The sequence below is a fragment of the Sander lucioperca genome, chromosome 15 (genome assembly GCF_008315115.2).
Source record: "Sander lucioperca isolate FBNREF2018 chromosome 15, SLUC_FBN_1.2, whole genome shotgun sequence".
NCBI lineage: Eukaryota > Metazoa > Chordata > Actinopteri > Perciformes > Percidae > Sander > Sander lucioperca.
The window spans coordinates 20,107,612-20,126,146 of NC_050187.1; the positions used below are offsets into that span (position 1 = coordinate 20,107,612).

The window sequence follows — 18,535 nt, forward strand, 5'->3', positions numbered from 1 at the left end:
GGATAGTTTTGATTTAGAAGCAGGCTGACTATGTGTATTTGATTTGGCTGCTCAAAATAGGCACATTTTTGCTCTGCAGGACCTGCACATTTACAGTCCATCCCTTCAGTTAGATTAACACACTCCTGAATATAAGGTGAAAGATTGGATGTTTGCACATGATGTACTTTATAGGATAATTGCTCAGCATTTCAGGCAAGCAGAAGTCTGTTTCAGCGAAAGTGTCTTCTTTCTTCTTGCCAGACTCTTATCACATGGTGTGTCTATTTTGGTGTTTAGTTTTTTTCTCACATCTGTCCTTCTGTGGCTCAAATAAAACAAATTACTCGAACACCTTTTTTTTCATTTCTAAAAGGAAGCACAGCTTAAATACTCTAACTGCATTATTTCAGCATTCAGGATGATTTTAATTTTTTTGTGTTTAACATTTTGGGTTGTCACATTTATTAACAATCAGTTTAATGTGCTATAAAAGCAATGCAATACATCTCGACATTTGCTGCCTGTGACATTATGCGTCATCTTTTATTGATGAGCTGACTGGAGCGCCGCCTGCTGGTGAGAAGCTGAAGGTGCAGTCTGAAGTAGGCAGCTGTTGATTTCTCAGAGCGATGTGTTTTTGGGCTTACAGTCATTGTAAGTGCTTTTGTGTATGTGGGAGCACAGTGATGCCAGGCTCATGTTGAGCCTCACAGCCATTCCAACAACACCCACATTTTTAAAATGTCTTTGATACCAGTATACGGTCTGTGAACAATGATGGTCCAACAACATGTGACAATTACTGCTCAGCAGCAGCAGCAATAAATGAAATCTGTGCTTTGTTTTTGCAACAATTCATAGCGTACTTGTGTATATGCCCCACGGTGACTTGAGATCTGGAGTCTAATATAATTTTAATACATAATATGAGCCAAGGGAGTTGTGTGTCAAGTTGGATTAAGACCTAGTAATGAGAAGCTTCTCTGAAACTTTGATACCTGCGAGGCTCAGTGCAATTAGACAGATAAAAAGTGCAATTACCCTTTTGTTGATATTCTATTATATAGTTATGTAATGGTGTTTAATGTCCAGGGTGTCTTCTGGGTATAAAATGATTATTTCTTCATTTTGTGTTGTATTTATTTTTAAAAGAAAACCGAGTACAATTTGTTCATTTAAAAAAAAAAAAGAAATCCTTTCATTAGTAGTTTTATGCAACTTACACTTTTTTTTCTCCCAGGCATAAATGCCAGAACATCACTTTAACTCTTTGTTTTGCACTTCAGATACCTTGATTCCCAGAACTTAATGTGAACATCTGCTCCTCCATCTCGCTTTTTAAATTGCTTGATGAATTTTATTTTAAATATGCAGAATATAGACATTTAACCGCAGCATCAAATTTAAACATTTCACATTTTTCACATAAACAACATGGGATATTTAGGCATGTAGTTTCTTTGAGATGGAAGATTAAAGATGTAAATTATGCTTCTTCTTTATTTTCTTCTCATAGGAGCTGGCTCCTTTCATGAAGTCTGAGACAGAAGTTTTGAGGCCACTTTAGGACAACTTTACAAGCAGGCATGTTGCTCTCTGATAGCAGTGTTTTCTTTTTTTTCTTAGTGTCTAATCATGACATGAACTGATTTCTTAATTTTATAATCCCATTTGACAGCCTCGCTGTCCCAGTATTTTATCATGTCTGGGAATAGTGTAACTTGCATAAAGCTACATTTGTTTACTACTGACTGGACTTGAACCTATATGACTGTTCCCCTGTCTTATGATATCATTCCACATTTGTCTGTGAATTTACTTTGGAATAGTAACTGTAAAAAAATTGGTAAAAGTACTTGTTTTTAAAAGAAATATTGATGTGTTTTCAGTTTAATTTGCCATTATCGAACAAAGTATGTAGACTTAAAAAGAACAACCAAATAAAAATTACGTTACTTTTAATGCTTTGCGTCTTTGTCAATTAAAATAATGTGTTCTGAATTTAAATGGGAAGGTAACGGGACTTCTTAGTGACACTGTGAGAAGATTACTGTTTCAGTATTATCAGATGTCAAGCAGTTTACCATGTTCTGTTATATACTCTACTACTATACTATGAAAAAGGAGCACATAGAAATAACACACTGCAGCTAGAAATGAAAACATTTTAATTGCTGACTCATTTTCACCCCAATAAGTGAAAAGTGAAAAAGTAACCGTTTTCTAACAGCATATGTACCCAGCTCAGTAATAGCATAACTTCAAGGTGCTATTTGCAAAATATCAAGTAGCGACACTATTTGGGATTTTGTCTGGGGACATGTTGTAGTAAGGCAGCTTCTTTCCGTCGTTCCTCTTCTTGATGGAGCTGCTTATCTCTGTCAGCTGAATCCTGAACCTCTCCATGGCCGCCTTTACCGGCTTCTCTATGAAATGCTCATCGGGATACATGCCCAGGTACAGCTGCAGGGAGACAGGCCATTCAGCCAGGAGGCTTATTGTGAAATTAGAAATTTATAGTTTTGACTGTTCCTTAAAACAGCCAGTCTGTACTGAGACGTGTGTGTGTGTGTGTGTGTGTGTGTGTGTGTGTGTCACACACAGTGTGCCCTTTCCGTACCTCGCCCTCCTGGTACTGGCTGAGGGCCCAGACGGCCCCCAGGTGCCAGCTGGAACGTCCACGATCAGGGAGGCTCTCGATGATCAAGTTCACATTTGCCAGGCCCTTCTTGTTGGGCGGGGGCCTTCTCATGGTAGATGGAGCATTGGGGATCCAGGAATACCAGTCATACTACACAATGTACACAAAGATATACAGTACGTGCATGCAGTACAGCATTTATCTGACAGCTATAATTACTAGTTACATTACAGGTTAAGAAAAAAATGAAAATAAAAAATAATTTTTTTTTTATAAAAATGCAATGCATCATTAAAGAAGAAACCAGTGGAATCCAATCATTTGTTTTTGTCAACAACTATGTCAGGAAGCACTGGACGAAACTACCTTACTTGTATATAAAGTAGTCTAAACTAGCTACAGTGAAATGCTACTTATCTATTCATCAGTATTAGCAATCCAATAGTGTCAGATAATAATATATCAGTCCCAGGGACCATTTTTCTGTTTTCCAAGTTCTGTTACTTTATATTTTGATTATATTATATATTATATGAATGTCAGGTTCCTGCTAATCTATTACTTACCTGTCCAAAGTTGATCGCTGCATGCTGAGATGAAGCAGTGAACACAACGGCGGTCAGATACTCTATCAGCTCCTTACGTGTTTTCAGGGACTTTGGAAACTCTGTGCACGGATAGAATTGACAAAGTAAGCTTTTACAAAAAAGACCCTTGCACAATGCAGGTAATAGAGAAATGCACAAAGGTTATTACAACACTGAAGCAGTGACACCATCACACTTCTGTGGCTTCCTGTCCAAACTCTCAAACCATTCGTCTATGACAGAACAGATTTGAATTTGTAACGCTGTCAGTTTCCTGTCGTAACTGTCTTCTCCAAAAAACCCTACACTAATAAAAAAAATTGAAGGTTGAGTGAGCTGCTTCTCTCCTTGGGAAAAGAAGCTTTACATATTGGTTAGGTGCTGCATTTTGAACAGGACATCTGTAACGTGTACCCACCACAGTAATCGAAGTCCTGCATACCGAAGCTGCACGCATCTTTAATGAAGGCCTGGATTTCTTCGTCTTCCTGCACCGTCTCATCGCTAGCGTAGTAAATATGCACCACATCAGACACAAAACTGCCAGACAGAAAACAGGACAACAGTCACATATAGAGGGGGAAAAAATGCTGCAACTTCTCTTTCTCACACACACAATAATATGTTAATATGTTCCCACACTATTTATACTTTGTTATGACTGTTTTCACTCCCTCAGACACAAACTATTCCTTAGTAGCGTCCATAAAAACTCTTAAAATGAGTTGTTACTCACCTCTTGGTAGCCTCCCACACCCTGTAGCCGTCGTCTCTGTAGAAGTAGGTGGGCAGCTCCTCCTTGTTGTCCACACCGCGCGCCTGAATGATCTCCGGGAAGCACAGAGACCTGAAGGTCAGAGACTTCACGGCCTTCTGGATCAGCTGGATGTGACCACCTCCACCTGTTGCGTTAGCCTTGACGAGGATGGAGAAGATACAGCATCATCACATGTCACTCATTATTCCTGCAGCTAATGATTGTGCTTTTGAGTGTCAATAAAGCAAAGCATCTAGATATAACTGACATTTATTGGTCATTTTCAGATTATAATTTAGTTAATGGAAGGGAATTGGCTTTTTTCCTTCTTATCCACCACATTATTTGCTTTTATCTTGCTTTCTAACTAAAACAAAAACTAAAAAGCCCAAATTAAAAAATAAAAAAGCCCAAATTAACTGAAGGTTAAAAAAAAGAGACTGAGTTGAGTTTGTAAAGTTTGTCCCTTTATTTTGTATTCACCAACTCACCTTGTCAAAGATGCCACACTCGCAGATGAGCTGTTCTCTGGCCTTGGTGTTGATAGCGATGGTAAAACGAATGTGTGGGATAAGCAGCTAGAAGGAACATCAATCCATAAATCAATCAATCGTTTAATTAATCAATCAATCAACTAATCAGTTAATGAGTCTATGTTTTACCTTGTACACAGGGTGAACAGCAGAGAGCTGCCTGTACATGGCAATAGCAAACACCTCTGTCATCAGATGAGTCCTGAGCAGGTGTGTGATGTTCTGGTGGTACTGGAAGTCAGCTGAGCGGACCCAGATCTTAGCCAGCAGCCAGTCGTACTGACCATCAGTGGGCAGAAAGATTGGATTGTCTTCACCTGGAGTCTGCCCAAGCTGGGAAAAGATGGAGGATGAGGGAAAAGCAGGTAGAAGAGGAGAAATGTCCCCCTCATTGTGTAACACATACTTGCTGCTGCTCAACATCACCGTACCTGTATGGCTATGGGCAGGATCTTGTTCTGAGTGGTCTTGTAGAGCAGACACATCGGGGCTGTCAGGTACTGCAGCGTGCATGGGTCTGTGCTGTTAGGACTGATGCCGTCCAACACCTCGTAGTCCACTATATACACGTTACCTGCCTGGAGACAGAACATCGATTCACATTGTACTTGAGTAGGAGAATTCAGGAGAGACATATAACTTATAAATAGATTCACAGAAACAGACACAACAATGTCTACCTCTATCTCCTGCTCCAGAGTCAGCTCCCTCTCCAGGCTGACAGAAACCATCTCATGAGTGACTGGAAACTTGTCGGGAAGTTTGGTGCACTTTTGGATCATTACCGGGTTGCAACCGTTTAGAAATTGGTACCCAAACATGAAGTCCTCCTTCCAGTGTTGCATCACATACTCTGGATAATATAATATAATATAATATAATATAATATAATATAATATAATATAATATAATATAATATAATATAATATAATATAATATAATATAATATAATATAATATAATATATGAGGCTGACCTGAGATTGTGTTTTTGATTCTCACAAAGATCTTCTCAAAGTCAGCGAAGTCGCTCCAGGAGGACTGGAACATGTGCATGAACTGGTTCACAAACAGGTTCTCTATTCTGGAAATTCATGGTTATTCATGGTTATCATCATCATCATATTTGTCACTATATTCATGTCAAAGCGATCAAGAAGTATCTGAAATCTGATGCATTTTCATGTAATATGTCAATTAAACACTGCAATTAAAAATGTATTTTGGAAAAGAGAGTTGTGTTATACTGCATGTGTAGTTACGATGATTTTTGCAGCAAGAATCAGCCTTAAAAGCAATTTTCCTTCCATAATTTCTGTCCACAAATATGCAGCATTTCTGTCAACACCTTTGAAGCTCCCTTTGCCAAATTGTGTGACTCATTTTTCTCCATCTCACCTACTTCTCCAGTCCACAAATCATTATCATACATCATTTTCAAAGCTTTGTCATTCGTTGCGATTTTTAGCAGTACTACTACATGATGCAAACAGTTGCGTTGTGGATCAGTTTTGTGTTATTATGTTTATGTGCAAGCTATCAAGCCTGCATAAAAGCTAAATGCAAATGTTCCCTGGTGATAAATACACAATGACGCCTCTGTTTTTCCAGGAAATCATGAGTACAGAAAATAGAAGCATGTTATCAGGCTGAAGTTTAACATCTGATCATGAAAACTTTGCATTGAAAAACACCCTGAGGTTAAAGCTCCACTGACCGAGGGGCAGCAACTGTCCTCACAACTACTGTGAACCTGTTAAAGCTTTACTACAGCAGGCTGTTAGAGGGAGCACGTACGCCTTACTGTAGTTCAGTACAAAGTCCACTCCCTTTTCAGTGTCAAACTGGATGTCCCGGGGCAAATCCTTGTGTCTGTTAGCATCTATGCTCATGGGAAAGCCTGGCTGCCACTCCTTCCATCTATAAAGGACAGCAGAGATGTTAGTGAGCAGCCTCAGCCTCCTGTAACACACAACACAAGCACAAACTGCATGTGTAGAGTGAACTAGCCTGTAGGTTTTTCTCCTTTTTTCCAGCTCTTTTTGTCTGTGCAGCTTGACCATGCTTGTCTTATCATCCTGAGGCAGGTGTGCTGTAGCAGACACAAGACAAAGGGGATGGCTTGTACTTTCAGACTCTGACTAATGACAAAGAAGGAGACAGGCAGTCTGTTTTGCAAAAAAAAAAAAGAACTGATGTACCTCTTCCATCCCGCAGCACAACTTCTTTGTCATCCACCAGCCATCGGAAGCAGGGGAACTCCACATAGTCTCCAGATGGAGTCTTGACTGTGATGTACCTGCAGTACCAGTCATCCTGCACCCAGTACTTATTCTTCTCAATCTTTACAAACACTATCTCACCCAGGTCCTCCCCAACCCTCACGTCATAGGAGTCCACCTGCAATTAAATCAGCGGCTAAATAAATAAGATGGAAAAAAAAGGAATCAGGTGTGTATTTAAGTGTAGTTAAAGTTTTGTTGTGGGTGAAACACATTTCACATGTCACCACATGCTTTTTGTCGCAATATGGACTGGTGCAATGTCCAAACTGCAGGAGGGAGCACAATTTGTTAAAGGCAAAATATGTGTCCAAATACCATTCTGAACTAAGTATTGTGGTACTACAGAGATATCCCAGCCTATTTAATTATACAGACTTAAGAAAAATGTTTTTGTTTGGTACAGATCCTCGCAAAATCACACAATGATCAATGAAATTTGAATGAAAATAAGAATAATGATGCAAAAATATTGCAAAATATTGTGAATTATATTGCAATTGCAATATCTGTCAAAATAATCGCAATTACATATTGTCCTCATATCGTGCAGCCCTAAAAACAAGTTTGAAATATGCAATGAAGAGAAAGTTGTAGGAAGCTAACATATACTGTATGTGACTTTAACATTTTGTATTATGTTGTAATAAAACATTATTTAGCTCAATAAAATGTCTTTTCTCAAATTAAATTTCAGGTTTACATTGGACAACAGCTAAAACTTGCATCTCAATTCCAATGGCAAATTACGTTTTAATTTAAAACATTGTATGAAGAATGCAAAATTTTGTTTTGATACTGGACCAGACCTCAGCTCAAGACCCACTTCTTTAGAATTAATTTCAAATATTTTAATATCAACTGATAGAAGCATTGATCTCAAGAATACATTTTAGTGACATTGTAGAAGGACCTCTACTTTGTTAATGTTGAATCACTGAACAGTGTACAGTATATTATAAAAGATAAAATGAAAAAGCTGCTTATATTTTCCATTAAAATCTGCTTTATGTTAACAGCAGCAAATTGTTTAGAGTAGACTTCTTTTTTCTGCTTATTTTTGTTTTCCTTCCAGAATTAAGTTGTTAAAAAAAAACAGAACTAACATCTCTGTCGTAACTTCTTCCTCTTTTCCATCAACATGCAAACAATCTAACCCAGTGTTGTAGTTGTTGAAACCATTCTCACCATTCATCAGAAATTTAAAATACATGTAGCTGTCACAGTCTTCCTCACAGCTCTACAGCAGTGTAACATCACTTACCGCCCCCCTCTCAAAGTCATTGTACAGAGCTTTGTCCAGCAGCGTTCTCTCGCTGCATCCCTCCGTGCCCACCAGTGTAATGTAGATATAATCATCTGTCCCTGCGAACCACTGGCTCCCTGTGGAAACAGTCACTGTGTAAGTAGGCATGGCGGTCCCACAGGTCCAAACGCCCTCTGTAAATCTTTTGCAAAAGCAAGTTTCCCCTTCTTGTTCAAAACTATTTCTTTCACTGATGTCTACTTCTCCCCATTACCCTTGCACAAACAATAACAAGTGTAATCAGGCAGAAGAGGGAGGTGCAAGACACGGCTCTCCACCCACTATAAATGAGGTCAGAATATAATACAACTGCCCTTCCTAGATGTGTTATCGGTGTACAGACATGAATGTGGGCGCAGGTAAAGGTGTCCAGGGGGTTGATATCAACGCCATTGCCTTTGTCTGCAAACAGGAGGGTGGTTAATAAAAGGATAATGGAATAAATTCCTGTATTACAGGCCGAAACCGAGAATGTTTTATTTGACTGATGTGGAAATGGAACATTTGAACATACACGTCTTTTACACATCACATTTACCAGTCAAATCAGTACGTGACACTGAACAACACATAGTGTATTCTAGTTTCAGGAAAATAAATGCAAATGTATCTGTGGTTTTACAGCTGAAACTGTAACATTAACAGGGGTCTGTGCGAGTAAAACTCAAAGTGAGAACTGGAAGTTACTTGTTCCTGCTTCACAAGTTTGATAAAAAAAAAAAAAAAAAAAAAAAAAAAAAAAAAAGAATACATTCACATGTTCATACTTACAGACAAAATAAAGACACAAGCATTGGTACCGTTTTAAGAAGGTGACATTTAATTCAGACACTGCTTATGAAAAGCAGGCAGGCGAACATGTACATGTACAAATTGAGAAAATAACTGACAAAAAAAAAAAGGCATTTTCATTGTTCAATCAGTCTCAAAACTATGCATCTTGTCTCAGTCACATCTAATATAGTTTGATAAAGTAATACAGCATACTATTATAGACATTTACATATAGAAATATCTGCCTTCTCCTACGGTACATAATCAGGTGTTGCAGTGAGCAGCAGGGACAGAGCTGATCTGCTCTTGAAGGATTGATAGGAGACTTTGTAAAACAAAAACAAAAAAACAAGCGTAAATTAAAGCACAGCCGTACTGTAGATGAATGAGTGGAACCATGAAAAGCAGAAATGTTACTGAATACTATATTTTGTTTCCCACTTATCACCAGTGAGAGTGTGTGATTAAGCTCTTACGCACAGCAGGGCGGTACAGTTACAGATACTGTAGCTTATTCATTGTTAGATGCACTTTAATCAAGAATTAAATAGAGGTCTCTTATTCATCTCGCTTGTGATTTGGGAGAATTATATGTTCACACTTTTGTTCAACAACACCTTTGCGCGCATGCACAATATTCTAGTATTAGTATACTAGCAGTAGTTCCTAACCTCACACAAAACGAATCTCAGCGATCACAATATTATCAAAGAGCAACTTAACACTCCATTTTAGCTTAAACATGCTTCCCTTTACAAATTAAAAAAAATGTGCATTTGAACCACACACGCTACCACCCCTGCTTCCGCAGCAGCCTGCTGCCGCTCCACCCCACTGCTCTGACAGACCTTTCATTACTCCATACTGTCCACACTACTGACAGTTGACTGCTGCATCTATACAGTGAGTCGGAGGGTGGGGTGGGTGTGGGGGGTGAACGTGACATCACCTCGTAATCTGGGGATGGGGAATACCAGGGTATGTAAAAAATTTCACAGATTTTGGTAGGGTCAAGGGGACCGTCTCTGACACAATTTTGTGCTTGTGTGTTTGGACTTTCCTCAAATATTTGCTTATTTGTGAAATATTAAGAGTAAAGTTTTACCTCTTCACTCCTCCCACAATCATTCAAATGAAACATCTGAATGTTGGTGGATAGATGTTAACTGTGATAAGTGGTTGTATGTAGTCATGCTTCATTTTAAGCGGTCACAAGCCAAGTCGGAAACCATCTGCTCTTTGCAATTTCCCCCCTATTCATATACAGTGATCTAAAACCTGAGGCATCGACTGAAACTTTTGAAGAAAATTCCATAAAACACAGTAATCACTCTGGTGAAGTAAGACATTAAATGCAGAGAAAGGCAACAGGCTGAAAAAAGACGGATGCTTGTACAACTAATGAGGCAGACGTAAACATTGGTGGTGACTAGTGGTGGTGGCTGCATTCACACCAAATCCGGCGTTGCAGCAATAAGCCTGATTTGGTGTGAATGCAGCCTTTAATTAAAGGCCAGTGGGAAATTTTTCTATTCAGTTATTAATGTTCAGCCTACCTGCAGGAGCTCTGGTGGGTAGTCAAACATTTTAGCTGAACTGGGTTAAAAACGCTGCATATATTACTATTATATACTCACTATCTGCTATATATTACTATTATATAGTCAACTTTCTTTTGTTAGGCAATCTGACTTGTATTTGATAAGATATGTATGAAATGAATGTTGTGTCCAGCTCTGATGGTAAACAATACAATTTAAATTCAATGCTGCCACCCAGTGGCAATAGGTCGCTAAAACAATACATAAATGAAGAAAAAGCTACAGTGATGAAGTGCAAATTTCTCCTGAGTCCCTTCACCTCCCTCCAGACATGTCAGACCTAAATCCATATTATGTCAAAATGCTGACATCTTAAACTCAAAATATCTTTCTGATCATAGCTGAGAAAAGATGCACATAATTCAATATCAAAGCTACAGGCTAAACAAAAACTGAGTGCACATTAACCAACATAAAACCGAAAATGCATACAGTAACTGCACTATTCAAAGACTAGCAATAAAATGTTAATGTCTTAAACTGAAATTATGTGCCACCCCGGCCACTGCATCTTTTTTTTTTTTTATTATTATTAAATTGATTTTAGATTTGTGTCGAGAACAAAGGCAAAGACACACAAACAGCAACTTCGCCTAAAGTTACTGCACCCCAAACCTGCACTGTAGATTAAAAGACAAGCTAAACTGTGAATGAACAAAACCTTATAGATCAGATTATTTTAAAACTCCAGCCACTTCAACAACATTTGGAAAAAAGAATATATTAAACTATTAAAAAAAAAAAAAAAGGAGCTGTAGAATTGAAGTGCTTAGGGGTGATACGCTTTTCAAATAAATGCATAGCACTGAGTTGTACCGAGTTGACTTTGTAAAGAAACTTTACTTTAAATTAGAAAAAAACAGCTAATGTGATCATTTTAAGATGGTGTCCATCTTATATCACTTTGGGTCATGAGATAGACAGAAAAAGAGAGTATGAGGACATCTGTGTGAATGAGGGGGCTTCTACACAATCAAAGGGTTGTTGTGGTGTTGCCAACAACATTTTTAAAGAACATATCATTGCCCCGAGCCATCCAACCAACCAAGCCGCTGACCTGCTGTATCCATGGAGACACTGATGAGGGAGTTGCTCAAATTCAAGCCACATGTCGTGTGTTTGAGTAAATCTTCTCTTAAGAGGCGGTGACTCACAAAAGCAGGAAGAGGGAATGAAATAGGACAGACGAGGAGTGCCTTACTGTCTGATATCCAGTTTCCTTTTTCCACGTTAACTGACTTCTGTTGCCTTCAGTGAACTCAAGGAAAAGGCGATTCCCACATTGAAGAGTTTAAGACGTAGCGAGTGAGCCTCCGATCACTCTATGATGAAGCATTGAGGTCGATCCCTTAATGACTCGGAAGGAATGAAAACAGCGGCTAGTTGAGGTGAAGGGTCTGCTTCATGAACTCATAGGTGGTAAAGGCCACGGCCTGGGAGGGGATACAGCGGATGTAGTTGAGAGAAAGGCCTCGGTATAATCCCTTCTTGACCCCGTACTCATTATACACGTATGTCAGGGTCTTGCTCAGTGATCTGTTAAGGTGCAAGACAAGAAATCATACACTTTTTAGAATGACAGAAAAAAACAGACAGAAATCCACTGTTTGTGTGGTCATGATACAGTATGTGTCCTGAGGTTTTGTTTATTAGCTCCCCTAAAGCTAATTCCTAACTATGTTGAGCTGACAATTAAGTATTAAATCTTGCATATGACAACAATGTACAGTTTTATTATTGACTTTACAGGCATGATAAATCAATTTGTTTGTTCTTGAGGTGTGCCTGTGCTGTGGGGAACTAAACCCTGTTGGTGAACAGCAGCCATATGAACATAAAACAAACCTTGGGTAGGAGACAAATTCTTGGGCACTGATGTATTGACTGGACCTTATGAATGTGTTCTTCTTAAATATCAAGGATAAGCGCATAATGCAAGAACAATGAGCAGTGTTTGGACTGGCATTGTGTAAACGTGTACAGGTACGAATGGTATGTTGCTGTAGTTTTACAGCTCAGTAGCTATTGTGCTCCTTGAAGTTTTAGGCTAATGTAAACAGCCCACCAACCTCTGGAATGTTCTGGAATGTGAAGTTGTGAGCATGCACGTCCTCATCAAACTCTGCTTATAAAGCCAAATGTGGAATCAACTATTTTAAGAGGAAACTCCTCAATTTATGTCCCAAACACTTGAATTCAAACACAGATTTTAGTTTTTTAAAACATGGACACCTTGCCACAGAGACGAAGAGAGAAACAGGGACCAAACATTATGTATTAAGGACTCCATATTACAGAGAGTGCAGAAAAACATGCCGGAGGAAACTCCCCCAAATAGACACACTCACTAACAACTTCTTCAATACCAATTAATCCTGTAGCTTAATTTTGCTTTTGAAATGATGATGTTCATCAGCAGTGTAGTGTGAGCAGTTTTCACCTCAATTATTACCCTCAGTATCAATCTTAAAGCAGCCATATTATGCTCATTTTCAGGTTCATAATTGTATTTTAAGGTTGTACCAGAATAGGTTTACATGGTTTAATTTTCAAAAAACACCATATTTGTGTTGTACTGCAGTGCTCTCTCTCACTGCTGCAGATCCTCTTTTCAGCTGGTCTCTGTTTTAGCTACAGAGTGAGACCTCTTTTCTTCTTCTTCTGTACTATCTTTGATTGCACTGCACATGCCCAGTAGCTCAGATGTAGATCATGTCAGCTAGCTAGCTCCATAGACAGTAAAAGAAAGGCTGTTTCTACAACTTCGGTCAGTTACAAGGCAGGATCAGCTGGGAGACTTCTAAATGAGGGCGCACATGTAAGTAGTTCTTTTGTAGATTATGGTGAACTTGTGTGTGTTGTAGCAGTGCTTTGCTATTGAGAACGAGGTAGCATGCTAGCGTTAGCATGCTAGCGTTAGCCATAGCGTTAGCATGCTAACGCTACGAGCTAATGGTTGCGGTTAGCCTGCTCGTTTCGGCTTGTGACGTCACAAGCCGTGCCGATTTTGAACCGCTCACCCAGAGACTGAAGGCAGGACACATTCAGAAACCGTATCTCACTCTAAACAGCATGGGTGGATTTTTTTCAAAGTTTGTATGTGTGTGGAAGCACCAGAGACACAACATAACACCCCAAATCCCAGAAAAAGTGATTTCATTCCATAATATGGGCACTTTAAAATTATTTCTCCTTCATTTCTCCTTTAAAATGGTCACCCATACGTTTCACTGCAAAACTGGAACACAATACTGGAGCAACTATACTGTATGTTTCTTTGTTTTGATTTTTCACAACACAATTCTTAAATGAGACTAGGAATCCAGGAGCAAAATATTTGTCTGATGAAGTACACTGCACACACTGACATGTATAATGCACAGCAGTACATCATAGTATAACAGAATATAGAGAGTAGGAACATTGGTGATACTTACACACATTTCTCAGAGTCAGGAAGCACGGCTCCTAACTGCATTCTTCTCCTAGCAACATCCAACGGGTACCTAGTGATAATAAACACAATGTGACAGAATCATCAATAAATCACTGTATAGCAAACTCCAGTCACAGTCAGCTCGAGGCTTGTTGGCTGCCTGCCCTCAGCACTTACGATATTGACTGAGCGATGGCACCAGCAACCCCCCCACAGAGCAGGTTTGCATGGGTTTTCAGAATGAGGACATCAGGGTTGTTTGAGGAGGGGCGTGCCAGCAGCTCTGGGAAATGTTTCAAGCCAAGGCTCTTCAGAGTGCCAAAGGTGTAGAATGAGAAACCTGAAGGATAGAAGTGGGAGACAAAGAGTCAGGCTAACGCAACCCAAAAGAACACTGGTTACATATGTGAAGGACATATAATGTTGTTCTGCTCAATGATCGTGGAGCACAATCAAACTATGCAAAATAATCGTAATAATCACCTGCATAAGGGGCCATTCCAATAAGTGTTGGTGTCAGTCCCCTATAGAAGCCCAAGATGCCCCCCTCCTTTGCATAAAAAGAGAAACAGGTCTGTAGTAAGAAGTAGATACTGTATATATTATTAACAACCTTGACAAAAAAAAATGTAATGCATTTTTAATGAAGGGATAAAATGTTTGTGAAGACTGTGTTGTTTGTTTAAGAACAACCCTAGCCCACTACCTTAAGGTAGATAGTGTGGAAGGCATTGGCAATTCCAGTGTATCGATGCTCTCCTGTCACCTGGAAGGCCAGTCTGGCTCGGATCACATCCAGAGGGTAGGTGCATATCACCGCTGTCATCCCTGAAAACACACAACATAAGAACACACGTTGTAAAAACACAGTTTATGACTATAGTTATGCTTCAAAATAATTTACTGAGATTAAACACTAAGACACAGTCACACATTGTAGCTGTATTTAATTCCATGTGACTGACTTTCCACTTTGTTACTCAATCTTTTTATACTGATAATGGCAGACTGAAGATTTAATAACATGCAATAACAAGTTGGTTTTTTTTCTTCTTTTTGTCTGGCACACAGTAACAAAGCATGACGCCTACTTGCATCGTAGTGATGTCACATTATGAGAAAGTGTGTCCTGAGGTGACAAATTTAAACATAGTCTATGATTCAAGAGGACATGATATTAAGCTGGCACAGACTGAAAAGGCAAGTGGGAAAGATATATTACCTGCCATTGATCCGGCCACAAGGCGGTGAATGTGTCCAGAGATCCCAATCTTTTTACTTAGCAGCTGTAAAGGGAGGAAACAAAAGTCAACCAATAAAAACAAATGCACTGAAATTTTTCTTGTTTTACTTCAACTTTGTTTTACTTCTTTTGTCTAACTACTCTTCAAATTTGGCAAATTTTCTACCTGGGTACAACTAAAGTTTTTATAATTGAATTGTAGCAAAATGCAGGAAAAAACACATACAGTAACAACGTGAAAGCTGATTACAGTTCCCTAGAAAACTGCTATTGTTCGTTTTACTACGACCCAGTTATTATTATAACATTTCTCTTTGAAAGAATTATTCCACAGTAAAGTATATACTGTAACTGTACCTTTTTATATTTGTCAAAGGACATAAACTGGATGGCTCCATAAGGAAATATCCTGACCATCATTGCCCCATTACCCTTGTACAAGCCAAGGAAGCCTTCTTTCTTTGGCACAGCCTTGAGAGTGGACCACACTCCTGCAAAGATAGATCAGAGTTTCCCTCATGTGGCGCATATGTGTAAAAACAAACACTTATTGGCTTTCCATGTCTTGTTTTTACCTAGATGTTTGTAATGGGGGTTCTGCGCTTGAAGAAGAATCTTGATTCTGTCCAGAGGAGCGATGGTAGTCTTCGCGCAGCATCCTGCAACACCTAAATAAAAACAGAAAAACACGGCATCAATGCATTTATTATTAAATATGCAACTTTTCATGTAACTATAGTAGAATGGTTGGTAATGGTTTTGTTTTGTTTTATCTTGAGTGAATCTGGCAATTAAACAGACCCATCACTTAAAGCTAGTTGAACAGTTGAATAGTTCAACGTTGGTCATCATACAAAAGTAGCTGCAGAAAAGTCAGAGAAAAGGGAACAAGTGAAACAGTCAACTACTCAGATTTTCATGTAACACATTTCATAATACAATAAAGGAAGAATCACAAACAATGACACAGAAACGTACTAATATTTACTGTCTTAAAACTGTAACTTAAAATACCAGTACAATATAGGAAACAAATACTGTACAAACTAAAAAAATGTCTATCACATGTAGGGAAACGTAAACCAGGGTGTGCTAAAGGTAGCACAGCAGGCTTTAAGGACAAGGGTATAGGGATAAGTATGTGAATAATGATTAATTTAGTAATCATTATTTCTTTAAGGATCATTCCATGTTTGCTTGCCAACCTCCACAGGGAGGTGAGAGATCAGTAACAGCAGAGACATGGTTTCTCCAAAGCTGCTGTTAAGGTTTTGTTGAAGCAACTTATTTAAACATGCACAGACATAAGTTTATAGGTTACAAAAGAAAGAAGGGGAGTAAAGCAAATAAGAAAGGGTTTCTTTGGTAAAGGGAAGCAGTCTTGCAGACACACAGAGGCTTGGAACTGTGTCCCCTTGTGTGAATCATCACAGAACTGAAACTGATGGTATGAACTGATGTGTCAGATCCTACCTCCAGCCACAAAGGAGCGAAGAAAGTAGTAGTCCCTCTTGACAGGGGTGCTGCTTATGGCAGGAGATGTGGAGACCGCAGCCTCTGATGTCATCCTTCCTGATCAAGAATCTGCCACATCCATGACTGCAATTTGAAGAAAATACTGTAAATGCACGTTATGAGTATGTATCATCATCCTGGCAAATATCTCTATGGGCAAACCAGATTGTCAACCTTCTGTCAATTGTCCGTTTTTTAATGACTTAAGGCTGGTGTAAGGTTGATTATAAGTCTTCCTTTGAAATGGGACATAAGTGTTAGGGTTAAGAGCCACAACCAGTGGAGTAGTGGACATATTTAGCTGAAAGACAAGGACACCCCTGGTTCATACTCACAAGATAATCAAAACTGTTAGAGGCAAAGAAACAGCAAAGTAAAGGGTCGGTCCGATGAAATATCTTTCAAAAATCTCTTTCTCTCGTAATCGTGGCTGTTGTCCGTTACCATGGACACCTGGTGGTCCCGCACCGAGAAGCTTGTCGTTAACTGTTCCAGTAAAAAAACGGACAAAATATTGAAGTAATGAAAGAAGCTGAGGAGCTGTCAAGATTCACATAACCGCATTCATGTCCTTCGCCCGCTGGCAAAACTGCTCTGACCGAAAACAGTCGCATGTTGATGTCGCAGGATGACGTTGTTCAGAGCGGCAAAACGTCATCCAGGGGAGGCTCAGTCTCATCCTTCTTATCTACCGTCTATGGTCTCATCACCCCGCCTCTTTAACTGTCTATGTGCTTTCTGAGGGAAAACAATCCGTATAAACGGCCACAGCTTAAACAGAGGAGGTTGAACTTATCTACAAACCGTTTTAAATTAATAACGCTATGCCGAAGAGTTACTGTGTAACGTTAGCTAGTTGGTTGCACCAACAATACATCCAAAAACCCTGATTTGTTCCCCTGCCATAATCGCGCTTTCATATCAGGAGAGAAACAGGAAAATGCAGAAAAGCTAATCGGGACTTTACGCTAAATAACTGGTGGTGACAGTAACAGGCTAGCTAGCTAGCTAGCTAGCTAACGTTAACGACAGGCTGCTAACGTTACAGCAGCGGCAGACTGTCAAAATCAAAATGTTGGTCTTTAACAAGATGTTGATTATGTACAGTACATATAATAGTTATCCTAACGATAAAGGTGTGTCCAGATAAGCGATATCTGACCACTGTGTTGGGTCATTGATCCACATAGCTAGCTAGCTAACTAGCTACTTAGACGGGGAAAGGCTGACGGTGATCAGCTTTACGAACCCTCAGATTCAGGCAAGGTCACAAAATAAGTATTATACATGTAGCTAGCTATATAAAACAAACGTTTGTTCAACAAGAAATAAATCCATACACATTTGTCAAAATTATGATCCAAACGCGTCAAATTGCATTGACATCTAGCTAGCTACGCGCTTCTGTTTTCTTTCCCCCAAACGGAGGCGCAGCCTTGACATATTGCGAAGTACCGATTGCAGTTTACAAATCACATATTATCGTCAAATTGAACGCCGCTGGTCAGACGAATTTTACTTTAATAACGTAAAAATGTTTTTTATATATATATATATATACACACACACACACACACACACACACACACACACACACACACACACAATACTCTGCATAATCAATTTAAATCCTGTCTTTAAAAAAGCTAGCGTGCTAAAAATTAACGTACAATAAATTATTTATTATCCTTACAAACTGGTGTTGCCTTGGTAATCCGTTCCAATCATTTTTAGCACACCCTTGCGTCCACTTTCTACTTGAAACCACACAGTGCTAGCAACACTGGGACAAACGACAGTAGGCTACTCCATTCCAGGTTTTCTTTTCCACGCTTCCCTCCACTGCCAACGACGAGTTTTTGGCCAGCAGAGACAGGAGT

General features: G+C 39.2%; 2 protein-coding genes across 7 annotated transcripts; both read right to left on the bottom strand.

Moving 5' to 3' along the window:
* Positions 1 to 2,168: 2,168 nt before the first annotated feature.
* On the bottom strand, positions 2,169 to 8,314 carry alox5a (arachidonate 5-lipoxygenase a). The gene is made up of 14 exons (XM_031305455.2): positions 8,045 to 8,314; positions 6,700 to 6,898; positions 6,509 to 6,590; positions 6,296 to 6,418; positions 5,476 to 5,582; positions 5,181 to 5,353; positions 4,932 to 5,078; positions 4,630 to 4,833; positions 4,459 to 4,545; positions 3,947 to 4,125; positions 3,629 to 3,750; positions 3,190 to 3,290; positions 2,603 to 2,773; positions 2,169 to 2,445 (listed from the first exon to the last, which is right to left on the bottom strand). Exons 1-14 carry the CDS (start codon positions 8,192 to 8,194, stop codon positions 2,266 to 2,268), a joined length of 2,025 nt encoding a protein of 674 aa, XP_031161315.1. The 5' UTR covers positions 8,195 to 8,314; the 3' UTR covers positions 2,169 to 2,265.
* Positions 8,315 to 8,883: 569 nt separating this feature from the next.
* slc25a16 (solute carrier family 25 member 16) lies at positions 8,884 to 18,437 on the bottom strand. 6 transcript variants are annotated; one of them, XM_031305483.2, is made up of 10 exons: positions 18,349 to 18,437; positions 16,614 to 16,739; positions 15,716 to 15,808; positions 15,498 to 15,631; positions 15,120 to 15,183; positions 14,604 to 14,725; positions 14,381 to 14,447; positions 14,075 to 14,237; positions 13,899 to 13,967; positions 8,884 to 11,997 (listed from the first exon to the last, which is right to left on the bottom strand). In XM_031305483.2, exons 2-10 carry the CDS (start codon positions 16,705 to 16,707, stop codon positions 11,841 to 11,843), a joined length of 963 nt encoding a protein of 320 aa, XP_031161343.1. In that variant the 5' UTR covers positions 16,708 to 16,739; positions 18,349 to 18,437; the 3' UTR covers positions 8,884 to 11,840. The 6 variants fall into 6 exon arrangements, with proteins under 6 accessions (XP_031161343.1, XP_031161349.1, XP_035848171.1 ...); XM_031305489.2 differs by having other exon boundaries at positions 16,614 to 16,758; positions 18,349 to 18,405; XM_035992278.1 differs by lacking the exon at positions 18,349 to 18,437 and adding an exon at positions 16,991 to 17,306 and having other exon boundaries at positions 16,614 to 16,724.
* Between the last annotated feature and the right edge of the window lie 98 nt (positions 18,438 to 18,535).

What these genes read in the sequence shown, in the direction of transcription:
- slc25a16 (XM_031305483.2), bottom strand. Translation starts at nt 16,707, where the DNA reads ATGACATCAGAGGCTGCGGTCTCCACATCTCCTGCCATAAGCAGCACC. An exon ending in TCCACACTATCTACCTTAAG is followed by an intron (nt 14,448 to 14,603) that starts GTAGTGGGCTAG and finishes TTTTATGCAAAG; the next exon opens with GAGGGGGGCATCTTGGGCTT. An exon ending in TGGAATGGCCCCTTATGCAG is followed by an intron (nt 14,238 to 14,380) that starts GTGATTATTACG and finishes TCTATCCTTCAG; the next exon opens with GTTTCTCATTCTACACCTTT.
- alox5a (XM_031305455.2), bottom strand. Translation starts at nt 8,194, where the DNA reads ATGCCTACTTACACAGTGACTGTTTCCACAGGGAGCCAGTGGTTCGCA. An exon ending in GTACTGAACTACAGTAAGGC is followed by an intron (nt 5,583 to 6,295) that starts GTACGTGCTCCC and finishes ATGAATTTCCAG; the next exon opens with AATAGAGAACCTGTTTGTGA. An exon ending in AGTGTGGCATCTTTGACAAG is followed by an intron (nt 4,126 to 4,458) that starts GTGAGTTGGTGA and finishes ATCCTCGTCAAG; the next exon opens with GCTAACGCAACAGGTGGAGG.